This window comes from Monopterus albus, unplaced genomic scaffold (genome assembly GCF_001952655.1).
Source record: "Monopterus albus unplaced genomic scaffold, M_albus_1.0 scaffold209.1, whole genome shotgun sequence".
Classification (NCBI taxonomy): Eukaryota; Metazoa; Chordata; class Actinopteri; order Synbranchiformes; family Synbranchidae; genus Monopterus; species Monopterus albus.
The window spans coordinates 899,439-920,720 of record NW_018128089.1 but is presented as its reverse complement, the minus strand read 5'-3'; the positions used below and the strand labels follow the sequence as shown (position 1 = coordinate 920,720).

Sequence of the window (21,282 nt, the reverse complement as noted above, 5' to 3'; positions counted from 1 at the left end):
GGAGATGGTGGAGCCTGGAACCTGTAGGACTTTACTGCTGATACAGTGCTACCAAGTATGGTGGTGCTGAACTGTCAGATGGAAAACATAAAATTAACATAAGATGGTTAATGACATATGTGTAAAGGTTTGGGTACAGAATAAAAGGTCAAAGTATAAGATAGTCATAAACTGAAATGTTAAAAGTATGTAAAAAATGTAAAATATAAAAAACACTATAGGTTGTAGTGTAGCATGGGAGAGCACACGCTGCCGCTGTGATGTCAGTTCTTGTATAGTGACCTGGCATTACACATTAAAGCCAGACAGTTTTTGTTTTGTTTTGTTTTTTTTGAAAAACTGTGCATCACCACCTATGACCATTAAAATGTGCACGCAGGTAGATCTACAACATTATTACAATCATTTTGATATAAACATATGAATATAATGAACGAATAAGAACATTATCTTTTTTAAATGACATGGATTCACTAGTTATACTATATTCTTTATTTTCTCTAACACAAAAAAGTTTGGTTTGATGGCATTTTATTAAATGGAGCTCAGACAGGATGTGAGTACTACTGTGACTTCCTGTACAGACAGGGCTGGTGAAAGGCTTCTGTCGGTCTTGACTGTAGATCTTTGTCACCGCCCCCTGCTCTCGGTCGCTGGCCAGGAGAGGCGCAATTCATCTTGAGCGAGCCTTTTCTCTTCTTAACGGCAAGTTAACGGCATTTAAATATCTGACTCTGCATCATATTGGTAACAATTTTAAAATATCATGAGCCGCACTATAACAGTATTTTAATAGACGGGTTAGGGTATGGACAGCCCAGGATTCTCCTCATCGCATCACCGCGTCTCGGCATCTGTAAGTTTTTATTAACGTTATAGTACGGGGAAAATGCTAGCTTGTTGAGCTAATTTGTCACGTAGTTACTAATGAGACACTTTTTCGTTTCGAGTGAACTTCACGTTTGTGTTCGTGGTAAAAATATCGGGTTGGTACGCTAACCGACGGCTGACCGTTTTTGCTTTCATAGCGTGCTACGTGTTACCTACGACTCACAAAGCGGCTAAGGTTGTTGACTGGTTAGGGTGAGGGATGGGGGCTCGGTTCACGAGAAGGTAGCAGAATTTGACAGAACACGTGACGTGTGTGGGGACCAAGTCGGGACTCGAGGCATGTCGGTGGCCTGTGGGGCTCTTTGACTCAGCCTTTGAGCGACTGACACCAGCTGGTAGAATATCAAGCTGTTCACTAGCCGAATACTGACGGATACTCATGATGCACCAGGAGGGCTCATTAATGACCCCCTTACTCGTTGGCGTATTTTGCCAGTGCCGGTCGACCGACACCCACCAAGGGGTCGACCCCGGTGGTGGAGGCGGACACGCCGAGGACCCCTCATCAACTTACCCATCCAAACCAGTCACCCCCCCGCCCCTGGCCGCTGACTTGCACTCGAACCTTGGCCAGCCATCGCATCCATGTGACATATGTGAAGGACCCGAGCAGGAGCACAGGCTGAAGGTGCTGTTCCAGATCCTGGATGTGAACGGCGATGGAGGTATTTGTGTCAACGACCTGACGATTGGGCTGAAGAAACTGGGGGTACATCGCACTGAACACGAGCTCATGGTGAGTGGACATTTCAGCCCAGCTGTGTGCTTTTGTGTCCTTTTCCTGTCCCCATTTTTGTCTTATGATTGCATGAACAATTGATGTAAAAAAATTAAAACTGCATTTGCCAAGTGCATAACTGTGTTAGAAACGACACTAATGAATGCTGTAAGAAAGGAACAAGGAACAAACAGGTGTTAGTGTTATGAAGTAGAAAGTGATAGAGACAGTGACATAAGACACATGTTTAGGATATAATTGATGTTTTAACAGCATTATAGTGACTGCATTTCGGTATGAAGCAAGATCTAATACACACTGCCCAGAATGTCACTGAACTAAATGTAGACATTGTAAGGTAGGGTCCGTCTTACCATGCTGACTCTGAGAGACGAGACAGTCCAAGTAACTTCAAAACAGTGCTGATTTATTCAAAGGATCACAGGTAAAATTAACATTACACGCTCAGATATCTTGCACCTCCAAACTGCTCGCAGGCAGATGTAAGATGAAAGACCCTGAACCCACCAGGCCTATACATTATAACACCTCGGTTGGGCTAGCCCCATACTACACAGAAACGTCAACCGGGACGTCTCTCTCACCAGCTTTGCAGCTGGTCATAGCAGTAGTCAAAACATGAAGAAAATCAATGTGTGAATGTGTGTGTCTGTTGGTTAAGTGGTGTGTAGCTAAAAACAGTCTCACGACCTCTAGTGACATGTTGTGTCTCAAACATAAGAACATTATGGCTAAGTCTACAGTTTTACACGTCATAATAATAATAATATTAAACATCCTGTCTGCTGACAGTCATCAACTCTTCTCTCTAATATCCTTGACCAGATGTACCCTGTAGAAACTCATAAGCATGACTAAGCATTTAACAGTCTAACTAGACATCCTATCTCCACTAAACATTTCTAATACATAAAGTATCTAACCAATTATCTGTCTGACTAAAAATACCTAACAACATCTAAAATAGTCATTTTCCAGTCAAATTTATCTTGCAGCTTGCAAAATCACCAAGATGTTTTTTGTTTTGTTTTTGATCCCAGCGTTTAGGCATTTCTTTAGTATGAAATGAAGCAGCTATAGTACATGACAAACAACCAAATCATTAGGCAAAAAATATATAAATAAAGTAAAATAAAATAAACCTCCTAAGCTTTAAATGCCCTTGCCCTGCTATATGGCTGCAGGTTGGGGGATGATTCTTATTATAATGCAAGTAAAGTTGCCACTATGACATTGTGAAGAACACACCTGTCAACATCACCAAATTAGCAGTTACGTACAGGGAAGATGAGCTCACCATTACTGTCACATCTTTAGTGGCCAAATATGGTCTGGACTGGTAGCAGACTGGAAATCCCTGCTTCTCTGGAAAACTCTCTTTGTTTGTTGAGGATAGCCACTTAATCCTGGATAATGGTACCTCCTTCATGCCTTTGACTTTGTAGCAGGTGTCCAAGAGCACAGAGGTGACAGGATTAACTATTAATAATGATTCACTGAACTTGAAGCAGTCAGGTAACTGAGAATGGGATTAGCTTCAGTGTCTCTCAGAATTGTGTTTTCTGTATCATTTGATAGCTAGAGCTTTTCTTTAGGCAGGCTGTGTTTTTCATTATAGTGTACAGTACATTTCAATGACTAGGCCTATACATTGCTCTCCACCTGCTTTGGAGACAAGTTCTAGGAGCTAAATTTCAGCACATCTCGGGAGGTGCTTGCAGAGCTATTGCCAGCTATTTGTTAAATGTCAGCATCTTCACACCTCAACTATTAGCATTACAGTACGTTGACATTAGTCCTGCAAAAGCACAACTCCCTGCTTTGTTTTAATGCAAGGGGCTGTGTTGGTCGGGGTTGTGACGTGGTGGTGGTTGCAGGCTAACTGGGGATATTTTATTATTTATTATATTTTATGAGAGGCATGCTGCATTTTACACAATTTCATGCAGTGGGACTTGATGGAGGAAATCTCCAATTTTGGAAATTTGTGTTTTATTCTTGCTTAGGTTTTATTGTTCTAGTATTGTTTTTTAGTTGATACATATGTTCTATTGTGCAGCACTTTCTGCTCCCCGGAGTTGTAAAGTGCTATATAAATAAAGCTTTATTGTTATTATTATTATTATTATATTATCTCTGGCTCAGTCAGTAGTGATGCAACTTGATGGCCTGTTTCTTGTTCAGCAGCTTGAGAGTAACAGCTCCTCCAAAGAAGCTTTCATCATCCTCAGCCTTGTCACAAAGTATTTTTATCCCCCTGCTGGAGCAGTGTCCTGGCAGTCATTTCACACACCAGGACATTATCAAACTGACAGACATTTTTAAAGCATGCTGTTTCATTTCATATGTTATGGTTATCTCTGTGTCTACATTACACTGTAGTTTCATCCTGATACCAAGAAAACATGCCTTGACACTCACCATTTCACTAGCAGGAACCTGCCCTCACTCAGTACAAATGAATGAACTATAAGGATATTGAACGCTTGTATATATTTGGCTGTTTGTGCGCTTGATGGCTTTAGGGGAGGTTAAGGAGGTCCACACCGCTCTTGGGCACTGGCAGACTCCCAAAACCCTTTAACAAATAAGTGCAGACTGAATGGTTGAGTGTCCTGAGATATAGACCATATTGAGGGAGTTGCCGAAAAGGGCGGATGGATGTGGGGTAGGGGCATAGTGCCAGAGTAAGTGGCAGGAGCTGCAGGTAACCTGGTACTTGCAGCCAACAGGATTGGGGGCAGCCTGGTGCCCAAAAGAGACATAGGAAAGGAGCAGATAACCCAGTGTCCAGCAAAAGGTGACAGCCTGGTTGCAGAAGAGATAGGAAATGTAGAAGGCAGCCCAGTGCCTGGAGGAGAAGGAAAGGAGGAAATGAACGGGAGAGAGCACAGGATAGCAGAGGGTGGCCCGGCACCTGAAAGACAGGATGGCAGAGGAAAATAAGAGGAAACAGAAGGTATGGCCTTGGGCTCTGAATGAGAGACTTCAGTTGCACCAGTAGAGGAGGAGGGGCGACCCCCGATAGGAGGACAAGCAGAGGACTGGCTACAGGGGGCGCTATGATGATAGGAGAGCATGCAGGCGGTGGCCTTCAAGGGAAGCCGACAGGAAATGGAAGAGCATGGGTTTGGTGTTTTTGTGGAGGAAAGCAATGTTCCTGGCCCACAATTATCTTGCGAGCTGACCACAGTCCAATCGGTGAACGTTGGCGGTAAGCAGGAAGGCGTTTAGGCTCGAGAACAGGGCACGCGCTCACCAAGCCTTGAGAAAACAAGCGTCCTCGAGCGGGTGGGTGTTGGCCTGTTAATCAGAAAAACTAAGCTAACTAAAGATGTTACTTTGGACTCCAGGAAATTAGACTTTTTAAAATTATTTTATAGTCCACAGGTTTTCAAATGCAGAGCTGGCCCAAAGCAAAATTTGAAGTGGGGGCCCTCCACTGCCTCTTCACCGCCTACACTGTTAACATTTTTCAGTACATGATCATTTTCACACTTGCAGTACTGTAAATCTAACAAACCCATGATCAGTTTGCTAATCTGTAGCTTACATCATAGCAGTCAATAACACAGGACTGCACAAAGCAGTTAGAAGTAAAGGAAATTTTGTGAAGAGATGGGCCTACTGTGCTGCATCACACTGTAGTTTTCTCAGCTGCAGGAATCCAGTACATGCCGGGAATTAAAATGTGCTGGAGCTTGGTTGTTGCCTGGATGAGATTGCCTGCTGGATGCTCACCGGGTGCTTGGCATGATTCAGATGGAGTGCAGGAGGATAGTGAGAGAGAGAGAGTAGGGAGGGATCACTTAGCAGATTTTCTTTTGCGAAGGACGTGTATCAGAGGAGAACCTCTGTGTTTCACCCTCCCCCTCCTTCTAGTCTGACTGACAATTGAAGGCATAAATTAATGTCCACACTGCTATCCTGTCCTCCATTGGTTGAGGGGCTCGTTCTATGGCTCAACATTTGGACCTGCCAGTACGGGCTGCGGTGATTGGCCAGGCTCAACTGCAGTGAGGATGCAGGTTTAGGAGGGTTCTCATTGCTGCATTTCTCTGCCTGCTGATACTGATGCCAGCTAAGTGGCAAATTCTGTCTGTCTGCTGCCTCATTTAATCAGTCTCAACATGAGATATTTACAATATGAAATTCTAGTTTTGATAAATGGAGAATGAATCATGCCTCAGAAGTTGCATGGCAAGAGTTAGCTAGGAGCTTTTTGTTTTTAACCCTGCTGTGCTGCTGTGCCTGGACATCTGTCAACTGACAAAAAGATCTGAAAAGGATCCAGTAAGAAGATGAGACACTGAGCTGGAGCAATGAGGTAGTAGAAAGTGGAAAACCCCTCTCTGCAGCCCCACGTTGTCATCAGCTTTCTGTACTTGTTCTGCTAGTTCCACTTCTTGCCTTCACCTAACAGGCAGTTAAGAGAGAGCAGTCACTCAGACACAGTAGTTTGAAGATGCTGCCGGACATGCTGAGTTTCCTATGCCAGAGCCTTTTTGGCAGCACACAGTGTAAGCCTGCTCAAACCCAGTTGCCAGAGGAGAAAGAAACTGGGGCTACTGGGAACTGCAGAGAGCTGCATGCTGGTCTCCAGGAAAAGAATGTGCACTCCTTGGACAGTAAAGACATCAGCAAGAGTAATGACAGTCCAAAGAAAACCACAGTATTAATCATGGTGGCACCACCAACAGATCTTCAACAGGTAGGATAAAGCAGGTGGCTGGCTGTCCCACTTACAGTAACACATAAAATGGGATTACTTTTATATCAAATCCAAACTTTAATCTGGATTGAGATCCGTTTGATCCGAAAGTCTGGATAACCCATCCCACTGGAGGGATGGATTACCAGAGCAACACATACTATACAATTCATTTAAAAATTAGTTTCAATATAAATAAGATGGTAAAGTTTGTAAACTGTTTATTCGCAGTGGCCTCTTGCACATATCTCAGAATAGTGTATTCAACCAGATAATGACTTTGTCAATCACAAATGTAATTTTGATTAAACAAAAACATCTTCAACAAAAAAGGCACAAGTTCATCATTTGTGATCAACCTTCAAAAGTAACTGGACAGTAGAATTTCACACTGCACAACCACTCAGTCTCTCATTTGGAGGAAAACTGCTACACTGTGTGTTTTACGTTGTTCTTCTGGATCTGGGCGATCTTATCCTGAATTGCATTGAAATACCAGGACAAAATCTGGCCGTGTTGTCTGATCCTGGATGACAAAAGTTTGGATTTCTAAATCTGATCGGATCTGATTGCTCTAGGCCCAGATGATGAATCCTAATTACTTTGTTGATCTCCTGATTCTTCAAGCAGAGGTGCCATCAGCTTGATCCTTTTGGTTTTGAGTGAAATATCTTAAAGACTATTGAATGGATTGCCGTGGAAATGTGGCACATACATTCATATTCTCCTCAGGATAAATTCCTTATAACTTTGATGAATCCCTCACTTTTCATTTAACATCACTATCAGGTTCAAATCGGTTCAGTACTTAGGTTGACAACCAAATACCTGCTAAATTAATGTCATTCTCATACCATTCAACACTAGGCCTAATTAGTATGCTATACTAAGTACCTGCTAATATTACCCTTGTCATTGTGAGCTTGTCAGCATGCTAACATTAGCATCTAGTTCAAAGGACTACTGTAGCCAGGTACAGGCTAATAGAGCTGCTTGCATGGCTGTTAACTCACTTAACCTTTATTTACCCAGTGTCAGTTCAATGAGCTAAAGGATGCTCTTTTCTGGGAACACACTGCTCCTCGCTCAGACATTTACACTTGGAAGCTGCCACACTAATGTCTGGCAACTGAGCAGCTCCACCCGAGCTGTTAAGAGAAATAAGCCATGCTCAAGGGTACCTCAGGTTTTTAAGGTGCCCTTGAGCAAAGAAGAGACGAGCACTGCCTTTTCACTTTTTATGTCTGTCTGGGGATGGAACAGGGGCCTTTGCTTTCTGCATTGAATGAACAGAAACATTTCTTTCTTTTAGTTATTTCCAAAATTACTGCTATTTCCACAGGACATACTAGTTTTCATCAGCAGTCCATCCAAAGCTAACGATGTGCAGTTGCCAGCAGTGACGTCTTTCAGATTCAGATTCAGTGCCCTACAAATGCTAAATATATTTGCTCATTTAATACCCAAGTTTCTGCACTTCAGTCAAGCCATATCTGCCATTTGAGAAACAGAAAATACTAAATCCAGTCTTTTTTATTTTGCACTACAACAAAAAGAAACATTATAGAAGTTAGCATTTATAATGTTCACAATAGGTGCAGTTGAAGTTTAACATGTTGTGCTTCTGTTTTGGCACAGTGGCAGTTCATTTCTGCCACACATTTGCTGAGCATGTTAGAATAGTTTATGAGTGACTAATTTCACTTCACTGCATCACACTTATCTTTCTGAGAAAAGACACAGCACCTAAGTGCTTATGCTCAAACAAAGAAATGCATTCAGCCTTGCTCTGCTCGTCAACAGCAGAGACGCATGTCAGTCTCAGTGGTCACTCTCTCACTGCTCAGTCATTTATTCAGCAGTATCAGTGTTGCACTTTGTAATCATTTCCTCTCATTGCATTCTAGTAATATTTTTATATAGGTGCAGCTATACTCTCAACTTTTAATGGCAGCATTTTAAAAGATAAGTGTAATTGTAATTCTTTATCTTTATGTACAAAGATAAATAGTAACCCTGGTTATCAGAACATTTAACAGCCCATGACAGATTTGATCAGTTATTTATGATAAAGAAGGTACAGTTAAAATTATGTCACAGATCATTTAGAATGTTTACAGCTGACCCAGTGACAGATAGGCTGGTGTCTTGGTGGGCAGGTGTGGTGCTTACATTTCTGTATAGGAAACATTATCTGTATCTATATCTGTTTTTAGTAACATTCATTTTTTTTTTTCTGAAGGCCTCTGACAGCTCTTTCACTCTCACCATGGTGCTCACTCTCACTTCAACAGTCAGGAGCACACCAAACTAAATGTTTGAGGTTTAGATGGGGCAAGCCTCATTCAAAATGCTGAGTAACGATCTACTAATTATGTGCACCTGGTGTGATATACCTGTGTGTGATTTGAGCCATTTTAAGAGGGCATACATGTGAGGGTGTGCTAACTTTTTCCTCAGTTGGAATAGGCATTTTTGTAGAATTACATTTACAGAAGATCTTGAAAAGACTTTTCTTCAGTTTTACTTGTTTAGTTGTATTACTTTAATCTCTCTGTATTGTTAAAATTGAGATTAAATAACCATATATTAAAACATGTTACAAAATACACATGCTTTCAAAGGGTGTCCTAATTTTTTCACATGACTGTAGTCTTTGTTTCTAGGATACCTGATAAGTCCCAGTGTTCAGATTGGACAACAGTGAATTAGAGTATGGATTACCTTGTCAAATAACATCAATGTTCAAGCTACTTTTAACAAAGTATTTGTCCCATTCCATGAACTGATGTAGGACTGACATTCATCCATCAAATGGAACTAGGAATCTAACAAAAGTGTGCTGGGAAAACATTTTAATGAGGAATTGTAAATCAGAGGAATCAAAAATATACTATATATTTCTATATTCTTTAGTAGTGCCAGCTGGCGTGCAAACAACGTAACAGAATGCGTTGTGGTTAACTGAAGAGAGAAGCTCAAACTTGTTGATAAACTAGGCTATAACTTTGTCTCCGAAGGAAAAACCACCTATAAGAGCACTATTTCATCAGATATTCCAGTGTGTTGCCTGTCTCATTATTCCGATGTCGTTATGCCAGCCTGACATTAGGTATCGTCAATTTGAATAGGTCACAGTTTAAATGCTGTATTATATTTATTGATTTTTAAATGCTCAAATATGTTCCTGTCACTCTTTTGCATTTGATTAGCAGTGTTAATGTGGTCAAACTCGTCAGTGAAATATATAACAAAAAACACATTTTATCATCTGCCTGAAATGTGTACACAGTGTAAAAATAGAAAATGTATTTATTGGAGTGCTGTCCTACTTTTCATTACTCATACTTACTTAATGAAATGTAACCGCTTAAAAACAAAAATGAGCAAACATTTTTATGAGCTGAGTCTGTTCTCTGTAGCTGTCCCTGTCTCCATTTCCTCATGTTTATTTCACAATGGACACCATCAAGTTCCTCAAACATTTGTCCTGTCTCACCTCTCCTTACAGAAAATAGTGAAGGCGGGAGACAAAGACCTGGACGGACAGTTAGACTTTGAGGAGTTTGTTCATTATCTGCGAGACCACGAGAAGAAACTCAGGCTGGTCTTCAAGAGTTTGGACAAAAAAAATGATGGTAAGGAACCTTGCTACAGCTAGTGACTTACTTTGCTGCAGGATGTTGAGAATGGAGTAGACCAACTTCACATCCTTAAAGAAATCAGTGTCATTGGGATGGGTCAAGCTCCAGAGCCGAGCCGTGCCGAGCCGTGCCATCATTACACAATCATATGCAATGAAATGTCTCTAGACCCTACAATCTGGCATCTTGGTATTAGACACTTGCTGCCTGGTAACTGCCCACCTATTTCAAATTCCATGCCCCAACAGGCCAGCCTTTTCTTTTTAAAGTCCAGGTAAATGAGGAAATAAATATATATTCTAAGTTTGTCGCAGCACAGGAAAATGTACTGTTAACCACCCAGAAAAATTGGAATAATTAAAAATATTGCTAAATATATAAATCATGAAAAATAAGGAGTATTCTCTGCTCTGAAATGCTGGGGATGTGTCGAGTAAAGGCAAGCAAACCATGCCCAATCGCGGAAATGTGTGGCCTGTTCTCATCACACTGTATTAAGGGAGAATATATACAATGTGTTTAGAAACCAATCACTGATTTTGCTTCATCAGGTTAGACTCAGAGTTGAGACACAGAAGACAGTATGCAACTGGTCCCACAATCTGTGTGATTTGAAACTGACCTCTAGGTGTAAAACCAGTGGTGTTGCCTTTTAATTAATAAAGAATTCCTTTCTGTGGTGTAGGCCAGATCGACTCACAAGAAATCATGCAGTCTCTGCGTGACCTGGGAGTGAACATCTCTGAGGATCAGGCAGAGAAGATTCTCAAAAGGTGAGAGTGATGCTGTGATCCGGTCTCTAATGCACTTATTGGATTCACAGTTGTGTTCAGTCCCTATTTGTGAATGTGTGTATCTATGAAGTCCCTTTGTTATTTCATAGCATGTCACATTGCTTCCTCTTCAGGTGCCAGATGTTATGTCATCTTTGTGCCCTTTGCCATTAAGGTCCTGTCATATCTGAATAAAGCGTAAGGGGTACTGACATTACTGACACCTGTGTCTGAATGACAGAAGGCCATCGCTGTAGCAGCTCAGTGAACCCAGCAGTGTTAACATATTCCATATTGGAAGAGGGCTTACTGGTCTACCTGGTCTTAGCAGTTTGTTCTGCCACAATGCCACAGCTGACTGATGAAGCTGATGTGTTGTCTCCAGATGCAGTCCTAATGAGGACCACTGGATGCTTGCTCTAAATCCCCTTTCCACTACAGGAACTTTGCCCTGGGGCATGAACCGTTTTTGGAATGTAGTTCCTGCGTTTCCATCAAATTTAGCTCCAGAGTGTAGATCTACCCACAGCCATACAGTATATATGTATGGATCTACCCCCCAATAGGTGTCGCAGCCTATCACAGTTAGCTGGAGTGCTTGCCGCTGCTAATCCTTCCACAGCTCCACCAAGGCTTTCAGTTCACAATTCATTGGCTCACGTTGTTATATCTCACTGTGAGCCTTGTCTAGTTTCTCTAACTTCCTGCCTGTCTGTGTGTTTCCTCTTCCCTCTGGCTGGTCTCAGAATAAGGAGGGGTCATATCTGGTCCCCTGTCTTGTAGTAAGTAGTAGCTTCTCTAGTCCGCTTGCTCAGTTAGCGATGCGCTATTCATCCCTGCATTTTGTGTCAGTTACCAGCTGCCACTTTTGTCTTTGCTTTCAAAGGAACATGCAACACATATGTTAGCAAAACAAAGCCGCAATGTGGTAATATCATGATTCACTTGTGGCACACTGTGCTCAAGTAAAGCAACCTGCTTCAACACAGTGCACTGAACCCATAAAGAAAGCCAGGAGATCATCACTGAGAAGTAATAGTGCATGTGAGCAGATAGCCTGGTCTTTTTACTATGTTAAACATTTATTTGTCTGTTATCTGCTGTGTTGTTTCTATCCCCAGTATGGATAAAAATGGTACAATGACGATTGACTGGAATGAGTGGCGGGATTACCACCTCCTGCATCCAGTGGACAACATTCCTGAGATTATACTTTACTGGAAACACTCCACGGTACATGTTCTTCCTTTCTCCTCAACTGCAACAAACATTAAGTCAATCTCCTCTTTGCTGCTTAAATGCAGTTGTGCAGACACTGCTTAAAGATTAAAACCAACAATTAATGGCTCACAGATCATGTCTGTCACTCTTCAACCTGGATTATTTTACTTGCCTGTGCCATAGTCTTCAAGTGACCATAAGCTTTACATTGTAACATTTTACATTGTTACAATAAAAGTCTCGTGAGCAAGGGTTTGCGAGACTTGTTTCTTTTGCACAGAAGTACTCGAACATACCTACACCTCATTTTTTGAGCTTTAGGTCATGTTTAAGATGACAATTCACTGTTGTAACATTGTAGATGTCAGAAAACAAGGAAAAGCATGCCACTGACTCTTTAAGTTAAAAATGTAGAACTGCATTTCTTTCATACTGTGCAAAGCATTACGTTCCAAAATACAAAAAGTAAAGAAAAAAAATTCACCACTCATTTTGTATATTTTCTCAATGACGACCAAATGCCAGGACAGTATAGGTGTTTCAATTAGATGCATATAGTTATGGATAACCACAGAAACAACAAAGCCTTGTGTTGTAGGTTGCCTGGGATTAGCTTTAACAACCAGGACTGAAAACATTCCAGAACAGCTTCATCAAGTTCAGCTTAACAAGATACCAGACTGAAAGTTTGTTAATGCTGAACACTGATGGAGAATTAACAACCCCAGTACCAATATATATTCACTCATCAAATCAATCAATCACTCCAAATCTCCTTTCTCTTTGTTTCATGGAGTCATCTCTGTGGAAGTTCCATGGTTGTTTCTGAGACCAAACATGACTACATGGGTGTCAAACCCAGCGTGTGAATCAAAGACTATAACATTTAGTAAAGAAAAAACATAGGAGCAATTTATAGTAATTAAGTTATTGCATTAATAATAATCATCATCATAGTCTGTATCACAGCATCTTGCACATTAAAGTTATTGTTGATTTCTAAACTTACATACTCAGGATTACAGTGTCACCAGGCTGAAAGCCTCTTTTGCCTCCACAGATCTTTGATGTTGGGGAGAGTTTGCTGGTGCCTGATGAGTTCACAGCAGAGGAGAAGAAAACAGGCATGTGGTGGCGACACCTAGTGGCTGGAGGTGGAGCTGGGGCAGTGTCTCGAACCTGCACAGCACCACTGGACAGACTCAAAGTACTCATGCAGGTATAACACAACACACAGTGTTCTAGCAGTGGACTCCCAAAGAGGCATGTTTTCATTCTAAAAATAATCTGAACAGAGGGAAGTGGACTACTAAGCACTGTGTGAATGCACGCTGGCTGTCTGTCCTGTCCAGGTTCACTCCTCTAAAAGCAACAGCATGCGTATTGCTGGTGGCTTTGGCCAGATGATTCGAGAGGGTGGTGTGAGGTCACTGTGGCGAGGTAACGGCATCAATGTCATCAAAATTGCCCCGGAATCTGCTATTAAGTTTATGGCCTATGAACAGGTATGCACTTGTACATCTTTGGCTCAAATAAGCTGTCATGTTTTGTGTTGTTGCTTAACAAGAAGAGATGTCCTTTCTGTCAGATTAAACGATTAATTGGAAGTAACCAGGAGACGCTGGGTATCGCAGAGAGATTGGTGGCCGGCTCTTTGGCTGGAGCAATAGCTCAGAGCAGCATTTACCCCATGGAGGTGAGAGAACTACGAACACAGAATAGAACAAGTTTTCAAGCAAAACCTCACTTAAAAAAAATACTCTGAGGTTGTAAAGATTGAATTCAGTCTGTAAATGCTGTGCAGCATCTCATGACTCATTATGTTTGTATGCATAGGTTTCCAGTTGGATTTTTTATCTTGTGACTGACTGCTTATTTTAACTTTTAACTTTGAACCCATTATGTGAAACTGTACTGTGACTTCTTATCTGGAGGGAAACAGACCTCCAGACGAAGACTCACAGACCTTCAGTGTGTGAGCAAAGCATTTATGTAAATGAGGGTCATAACAAGCAACTTGTTTTAAACTTGTCTAATGATAATGCACAGCATACAGTATGTATATTAATCTGTGTTCATGTATGAAGGATTTTCTACAAGTCTTGGACTAGAAGTGGAGGTTGCTATTATCTGTCAGAAGGCCTGACATCACTTCCTGTCCTCTCAGGTTCTGAAGACACGGTTGGCCCTGAGAAAGACGGGTCAGTACTCGGGCATTTTGGATTGTGCCAAACATATCTCCCAGAAGGAGGGTTTGGCTGCTTTTTACAAGGGCTACGTCCCCAACATGCTGGGCATCATTCCCTATGCTGGGATCGATCTGGCTGTCTATGAGGTGTGTGTGGTTGCTGTGGAGGGATAACTTGTTGAAGATTTCTTTAGCTGAGTCTGACTCCTTTGCTCTCCTCTCCTTTGTTAGACTCTGAAGAATTCATGGCTGCAGCGCTTTGCCACAGACAGCGCAGACCCAGGAGTGTTTGTGCTCCTGGCTTGTGGCACCACTTCAAGCACATGTGGCCAGCTGGCCAGCTACCCGCTTGCCCTGGTCAGGACTCGAATGCAGGCACAAGGTCAGTCACTGCAGAACTGAATGAGATTTGATCTATGCAATGCAACTAAACCTTTATATAAGGCTGTTTGTTCTGCTCCCTTTGTGGTAAGGTTTCATTCACAAAAGCTTCACCAGTTTTATTTGTACCCTATGAAACATTCTAAGCACAAAAAAAAAATGCAACACATTCTTTTTAAACATTTATGTGCCAGCTACATCTGGTCCTGCTGACAACCTGTAGAATTTAGCTTCAGCATCAGAACTCGCTGCAGTACGGTGGATTGTAGCTTGAAATAAACAGAACTGTGAGTAATTTGACACTGTTAACTACAGGTTTAATTAATATCTTTTGTATTGGCTCAGACTGGATAATTAAACTTTGGAGACTATGTTGGAGACCTTCTTGTTTTTTGTTAGTTTAAGGTGTACTAATAACTGAGGGAATACAGATAGTTAAAGTGGCTCCTGCTAATTGAAGTTGAAGAAAGTTGAACCATCATTAACACAGAGAGCAATAGTTGTATTTACAAAGAAAACAATGGGGATAGTGTCTGAAAACACATTTAAAGCTTTAATGTAAAATGATTTTATTCCAATTTAAAATCCAGATTGGATCTATTGGGCATGGTGTGTGTTCATGAACTTGTTCATAGGTGCCCCAGGAGCCAGCAAGCCAGCAGCTGTGTGTGTGTTTGATGAGCATGTCCTCCATCTGTCTTCCTCAGCTACTCTGGAAGGAGGCCCTCAGATGAACATGACAGGCCTGTTCAGACACATCATTAGGACAGAGGGGGCCATGGGACTCTACCGAGGCCTGGCACCTAACTTCATGAAGGTTATTCCATCGGTCAGCATCAGCTACGTAGTATATGAGTACCTCAAGATCACCTTGGGAGCCCAGTCCAAGTGAGGAGGGTGGTGGACAAAAGATTTCAAGAGGCCAAAGGGTTTTTATTGCTCTTCGTTTGTGCTGATGCTTGTTGGGACCCAAGAAACAAGCAGCTGAAATTTTACACAGTTAAATCAAATGCTCAGATTCAAGGTGTCAAAGGAGAAATGTCAGATGTTATGATGAAGTGAGTGAAGAGGAACAAGAACTCGTACACACTAATGAAGGCTTTTTGGTGAAAGAAGCTTCACTGAAGCTTCTGTTTTTTTTTTTTTTTCATCATTCCGTTAGTGGTCCAGAAGCGCTTCAGCACCTGTCACCTTTGTTTAGGAAGACAAGACAAAAGTTTACACTGAATTCACTGAAGGTGTTTACCGGTGTGCCAGTAAAATGTGCCTGCCTGCTCTGAGTTAGTGTTGTAGTAGATGTAGTCCTGCTGCTCTGTGTAAAGGAAGAATCTTTATTTTGAAGGGCTTTGCTAAGGCATATCACAAAGCGTTTCCCATGTCTCTCTACTGAAACACTGGGACACTACTTATCTGACTGCACAGAGCTGAGGTGGATAAACCCTCTGCAGGTATGTAAATTCCTCTTTTGCATGTAATATTGCTCTTTATAATGATGTAGATGTGAGCCGCAGCTTTGTTCTGTTAATAAGGTGATCCATGGTGAAAAGAACACTAGGAGATTAGTAAAAATACATTCAGATTTGGATTGGGAAGCACTTTTAGTACTACCTCTTATCCTTGTTCGCATTACCTTACATGAAGACAGAATTTTGAAAACATTAACTTCCAGTGCAAAGGACTCGTGCAGAATAATGGACCATAAGCAATGCATATGAGGGAAACAAATCACAACTAAAGTGATTGTGCAATTTGATGGTCTGTGATGTAAATATGTAGAGCAGTGACAGTCTTCTAACTTGAATTTTAGAGAATAGTTGAATTTCTCAGCATCGCCATTTAAAGTGAGAAGATGAGACTGTTGCTGAATAGCGTCCACTGCATCAACAAGCGAAAATGACAAGGTAAAGGAACACTGAATGTCTTTTGTATCCTCCAGTCACTTGCTTTAAAGAGTAAAATGTGACCACAAGGAGGAAACAACATTTCTCCTGCTGTTTGGTGTAGAGCTACTGAAATGTAGTGTGACAGTTGCACAGTAATAGCAAGGTGACCTGACTCTGTAATGTCAGTCACACAGCAACACTAACCTGTCTGACGTTTGCCAGCATTTGTTATGGTTGTACTGGACTGTTTGAGGTTGTAGCTACATTATGTTGAGACAGGTATGTTTGGTTTGTTATTCATTTCAAAATTTCATTTGTAGAAGGTTGTGTTTTTTCTTTTACCAGTTATGTAGTTATTGAATAGAATCTGTCTGTAGAAAATGTGTGTTTAGTATCTACCAGTAAACTAAGTGAGGGCAGCAGCAACAGGAGAAATGCTGACTGAAGCTACTTGTCTACCTTTGACTTTGGAGCTGGGTGTAATAGTGAGCACTCGCCACTTACACAACAGATCAGGATAAATGAGCCTGCCTGCTTTTAGATTCTGTGGATGCCCACAACTTTGCACTCCCTACCAAATAAACTTTAGAATCGTTGCTATAGTTGCACCATTTACTATATACATTCTCAGATCAGTGTGTGCACGTTCACCAGTGTTATCGTAGTTGCAGCTAAAGCAGGCATACTCAGTTTTCACTTAAGAGCAACTCTCTGGTTTTGAAAATCTCAGACATCAGCTGATCCCGATCTTACAGAAAACAAGTGACTACTTTTCCTTGTGTTTAACAGTGTTGATCTGTGATAGTACTGTTGAGGAATACGTAGTCTAGATTGTCATATGGAAAATATTGTATCTGACCCCAAACACAGTTGTGTTTTCATTTGCAGAATCTGAGAGGGGCTATTTTGTCACAGTCAGCTGGCAACATTTTATAAATCTATGCAACTGAGAGATTAGTATTACAGTATGTTCAGTCATACTGTAATATTTTGATAGGTCAGAGGTTAGTGCCCCTACTAACACAGTGCTCTGTGGGATACACCTCTACCCTCCATATTCCCTGGGCAATTTATCAGTTATCATATGTTCAACATGTTCAACTTTCAAACTGTTTTCACTTACAAAAAGCTAATACAAAAAATTGTATTAGCTGTAGGAGAGACATTCTGAGAAGCACTTAAATGTTAGTTCTGTTACAGTTTTTTGAATGCTGTTGAGACCTGCATCTTTAATTAATATTTAACCTCCCTAAAGACTAAAGACATTCCCTAGTCTTGTATGATGTAAATAATCAGTCCTTTAAGTCGCATGGCAGGACATCCAGTGCTCCCAGCCTGACTGATGCCTCTGTCAGACGCAGATTCCCATGAGTGCCTTATGTGCCAGGCCTCTTCTCAAATAACGTCCCTAGTTTGTGGGACACTGAATGCACTTTAAGGTACTCTGCTTTTCTCTCTTTGTTTTATTTAATACCTTCTTTTTTCCCCAGAAAGATGAATGAATGGATTTGTGATCTGTTAGCTTTGCTGAAGAATTTCATTTTATATGCCTTTTTGATTTTTACCATCATATATGGTCTTGGACTGAGGCCAAGTTTTGTTTTCGAGTGACTCTAATATGGTCTTCAAAGTCAACGCCAGAAAGGATTAACAAAAGAAAAAGGAAACATAGGCAAGGCAGCTTCTTTTATATAGCACATTTCATACACAGAGGCAATTCAGAGTTTACTTAGGAAGAGGAACATTAGCAGCATTAAAAATAAGCAGTAAAACCAGAATAAAATTAGTTAAGACAGATTTGAAAAATTGTTCAATGCAATAAAATGAACATGAAAACAAAAATATAAAAGATCATACATACTTTGTTTAAAATATACGCAGTAAATGAACAAACTAATTTGAAGTAATTGATGAAATTATTAAAATTGTCTTTATTTGATTTAACATAGTTTTACTTAATTTTTCTCTTCAAAATGCTTTTTCAAAAGTCAGATTTTTACATAATGCCACATTCCCCAATAACTGTCAAGTTCATATTTATGTAGTAGTAGCAGCTCTCAGCCCATTTCTTTCACTCTGCTGGCATTTTTCCACTCCAGGCCGACCTAAAATTCATTTAAATTTAACCATCTACAATTTCAATTATATTTAGGCTGTAAGTTATAATTACAGGTGTGGCTGCTTTGAGTGAGAGACAGGAGGGTCCTGGTACAGGTGGCTGTCCACCAGCTGTCTGATGAGCTCCACACACACTCCACCTCTTTGACCATTTTTGGATTAGCCAGGCAGAGTGAAGCACTACCAAGATGGCAACGACCATCGTGTTGGGTTGCCTGTGTGTGACCTTCACAATGCCAGGCAGCTTTTGTCAGCATCACGCCTACTTCTGAAATGGTACCGTCTTTGTAGCAGATGTGTTCTCATCCTTCATAGTACAGGTGTGTGTCTGAACCCTCACTCTGATAGCATAAATGTAGCACAAAATGGTGTAACTTTGTGGCTGCATGTGAATGTTTTCCTTATTTGGTACAGTGAACAGCAACACTCCGATGTCTTAACAGCTGCCCTTACTGTGTGTTGTGCTGACCAACAAGCAGTTAGGCAAATTGCCAGTGGAACTTGAAATGTACAGGCTCTACCAGGGAATACTGTACAAACTGAAGACTAGAATATATATTATTAAATGGTGGTATAGTTTACAAAATGAAGCCAGTATATATATATATTTTTTATTTTATTATGCTAGCTGTAAGTGTCAAAAATGAAAGGAGTATGGGAGCTCTTGTACAGTAGCTGTTGTCTGTAGATGCATCCATTGAAAGAATGCTGTGGTAAAAAGAATATTTATGCTTGTATGAGATCAGTTGTTAAATAAAGTAGTTCAACATTAAATTTGTTGACTTTTTAAATTCGGGTTCAACAGTCAAGGGACAAATTAGTGGAATCACTTTGTTCAGTGCTTTCTTTTACTGTGTTAATTACTTTTTCCTATCATTCCAGTTGAATGCAAATAATATATTTCTTTAGGTATGTAGTATTAGTGAGTTAATACCTATTATCTTAATTTCTTAAAATATTTGATGAAAAAATGTTGACCTGCTACTTATTTTCCACACTGTGTGTGTACGTACAGTTCAGAAAGTACTCATACCCCTTCACTTTTTGCACCTTTTATTGCATTTTACTTTTATTTGTAAATGGGCAAAAACTACTATTTTATCCATCAATCTACATGCATTAAGTCATACTGATAAAGTGAAAACACAATTTTAGAACAATTTTCAAATAACTTAAATAAATAAATCCATCTCAGTATTCAGAGTAATCCAGGGCTTTGTAGAAGTCTGGCTCAGATTTTGGCAGTTCTTGGGTACATCTCTACAAGCTGGATTTGGGCAGTGTGTCCCATTCTTCCTGGCAGATCCTCTCAAGTGCTGTGACATTGGATGGGAAGTAGCTGTGTACTGCCATCTACGGGTCTCTACATATAATAATTACAGACTATTTGGAGTTATGATGGGTGCAAAACTAATCTAGAGGTACCCAGGATCAAACGGCCATCCCATGGGCTCTTTAAATTAGGCTTTATTAAGATCAATCAGTGTTTTAGTGGGCAGCCGTAGAGGTTTACAGAGAAAGGCGCATCTCATGTAAAACTCTCTGTCATGGCATATTACAGCAATGGTTTGTGGTCGGTTAGTCAGCTGACTGACTTTTCTATCAGGCGGTGCAGTCAGCTGATGGATGAAAGACGCTGAGTCAGCTCTATCTTCTCCGGTCCTACCAGGGGGAAGTGGCCGAGTCCCAGCCTTGGGTTTCAGACCTACTAGTCCGCCTCTGGAAACCTGTTGCAGTACCTTCCTCTCGGCTGCTGCAGCCTATCATGGCACAGCTGGCCGCAGTATCCTTGTTCGGATCAGAGAGCTGCAGTCACGAGTTGCTCGTGACAGTCATTTCCACCCTGCACATGGGAGAGAGGACGGTTGGATGTCTACATATTTAAATTGCCCACTCCACTTTGTTACTGAGGCACACAATGCTGTCGCTGGAGCAGGCGAAGCAGAGCTTGGAGAGTGCGGGACAGGCTCACGTCCTGGAGTTTTGGCCGGAGCTGTGCGAGGAGGATAGGGCCAATTTACTCCGGGAACTGTCTCAGCTGGATCTAAAGGGACTGAAGGACCACTGTGACCGAGCTGCAAAGGCTGCAGCCTCCCCGGCTGCCAGCCTGGACCAGTTCATAGAGCCAGTCCCTCCAGAGATCATCGGCAGTGTGAGGAAAAGTGACAAAAACTCTCTTGCAGAGTGGGAAAATGAAGGTGAGCGTCGACAACACTGGCGCAGTTTTAGGGGGTTTACGGTAACTTTTAAAAACAGGAAGAGGGTTCAAGTGTTGTAACTAGTGTATACAGTGGGGCAAATGAGTATTTGATACACCACCGATTTTTCAAGTTTTCCCACTTACAGAGAATAGACAGATCTGTAATTTTCATCTCAACTGTGAGAGACAGAATCTACAAAAATTCCAGTAAATCACATTGTTAGATTTTTAAATAATTTATTTCCATTTTATTGCATGAAATAAGTATTTGATCACCTACCAACCAGCAAGAATTCTGGCTCTCACAGACCTGTTAGTTTGTCTTTAAGAAGCCCTCCTATCCTCCACTCATTGCCTGTATTAATTGCACCTGTTTGAACTCGTTACCTGTATAAAAGACACCTTTCCACACACTCAATCTATCAGACTCCAACTTCTCCACTATGGGCAAGACCAAAGAGCTGTCTAAGGACACTAGGGACAAAATTGTAGACCTGCACAAGGCTGGGATGGGCTACAGGACAATAGGCAAA

General features: G+C 41.2%; 2 protein-coding genes across 5 annotated transcripts in view; both read left to right on the top strand.

The window, feature by feature from the left end:
• The first annotated feature begins 743 nt into the window (after positions 1-743).
• slc25a25b (solute carrier family 25 member 25b) lies at positions 744-17,027 on the top strand. 4 transcript variants are annotated; one of them, XM_020618749.1, is made up of 12 exons: positions 744-856; positions 1,328-1,627; positions 9,853-9,979; positions 10,671-10,758; positions 11,505-11,540; positions 11,880-11,991; positions 13,040-13,198; positions 13,332-13,484; positions 13,568-13,675; positions 14,147-14,314; positions 14,399-14,549; positions 15,256-17,027. In XM_020618749.1, exons 1-12 carry the CDS (start codon positions 809-811, stop codon positions 15,438-15,440), a joined length of 1,635 nt encoding a protein of 544 aa, XP_020474405.1. In that variant the 5' UTR covers positions 744-808; the 3' UTR covers positions 15,441-17,027. The 4 variants fall into 4 exon arrangements, with proteins under 4 accessions (XP_020474405.1, XP_020474407.1, XP_020474404.1 ...); XM_020618751.1 differs by lacking the exon at positions 1,328-1,627; XM_020618748.1 differs by having other exon boundaries at positions 765-1,627.
• Positions 17,028-20,157: 3,130 nt separating this feature from the next.
• The window catches only part of uap1l1 (UDP-N-acetylglucosamine pyrophosphorylase 1 like 1), a 7,676-nt gene continuing 6,551 nt past the window's right edge, over positions 20,158-21,282 (top strand). The window contains exon 1 of the mRNA XM_020618666.1: positions 20,158-20,747. Coding sequence (XP_020474322.1) covers positions 20,468-20,747 — 280 coding nt within the window. The 5' untranslated portion in view covers positions 20,158-20,467. The remainder of the gene's footprint in view (positions 20,748-21,282) is intronic.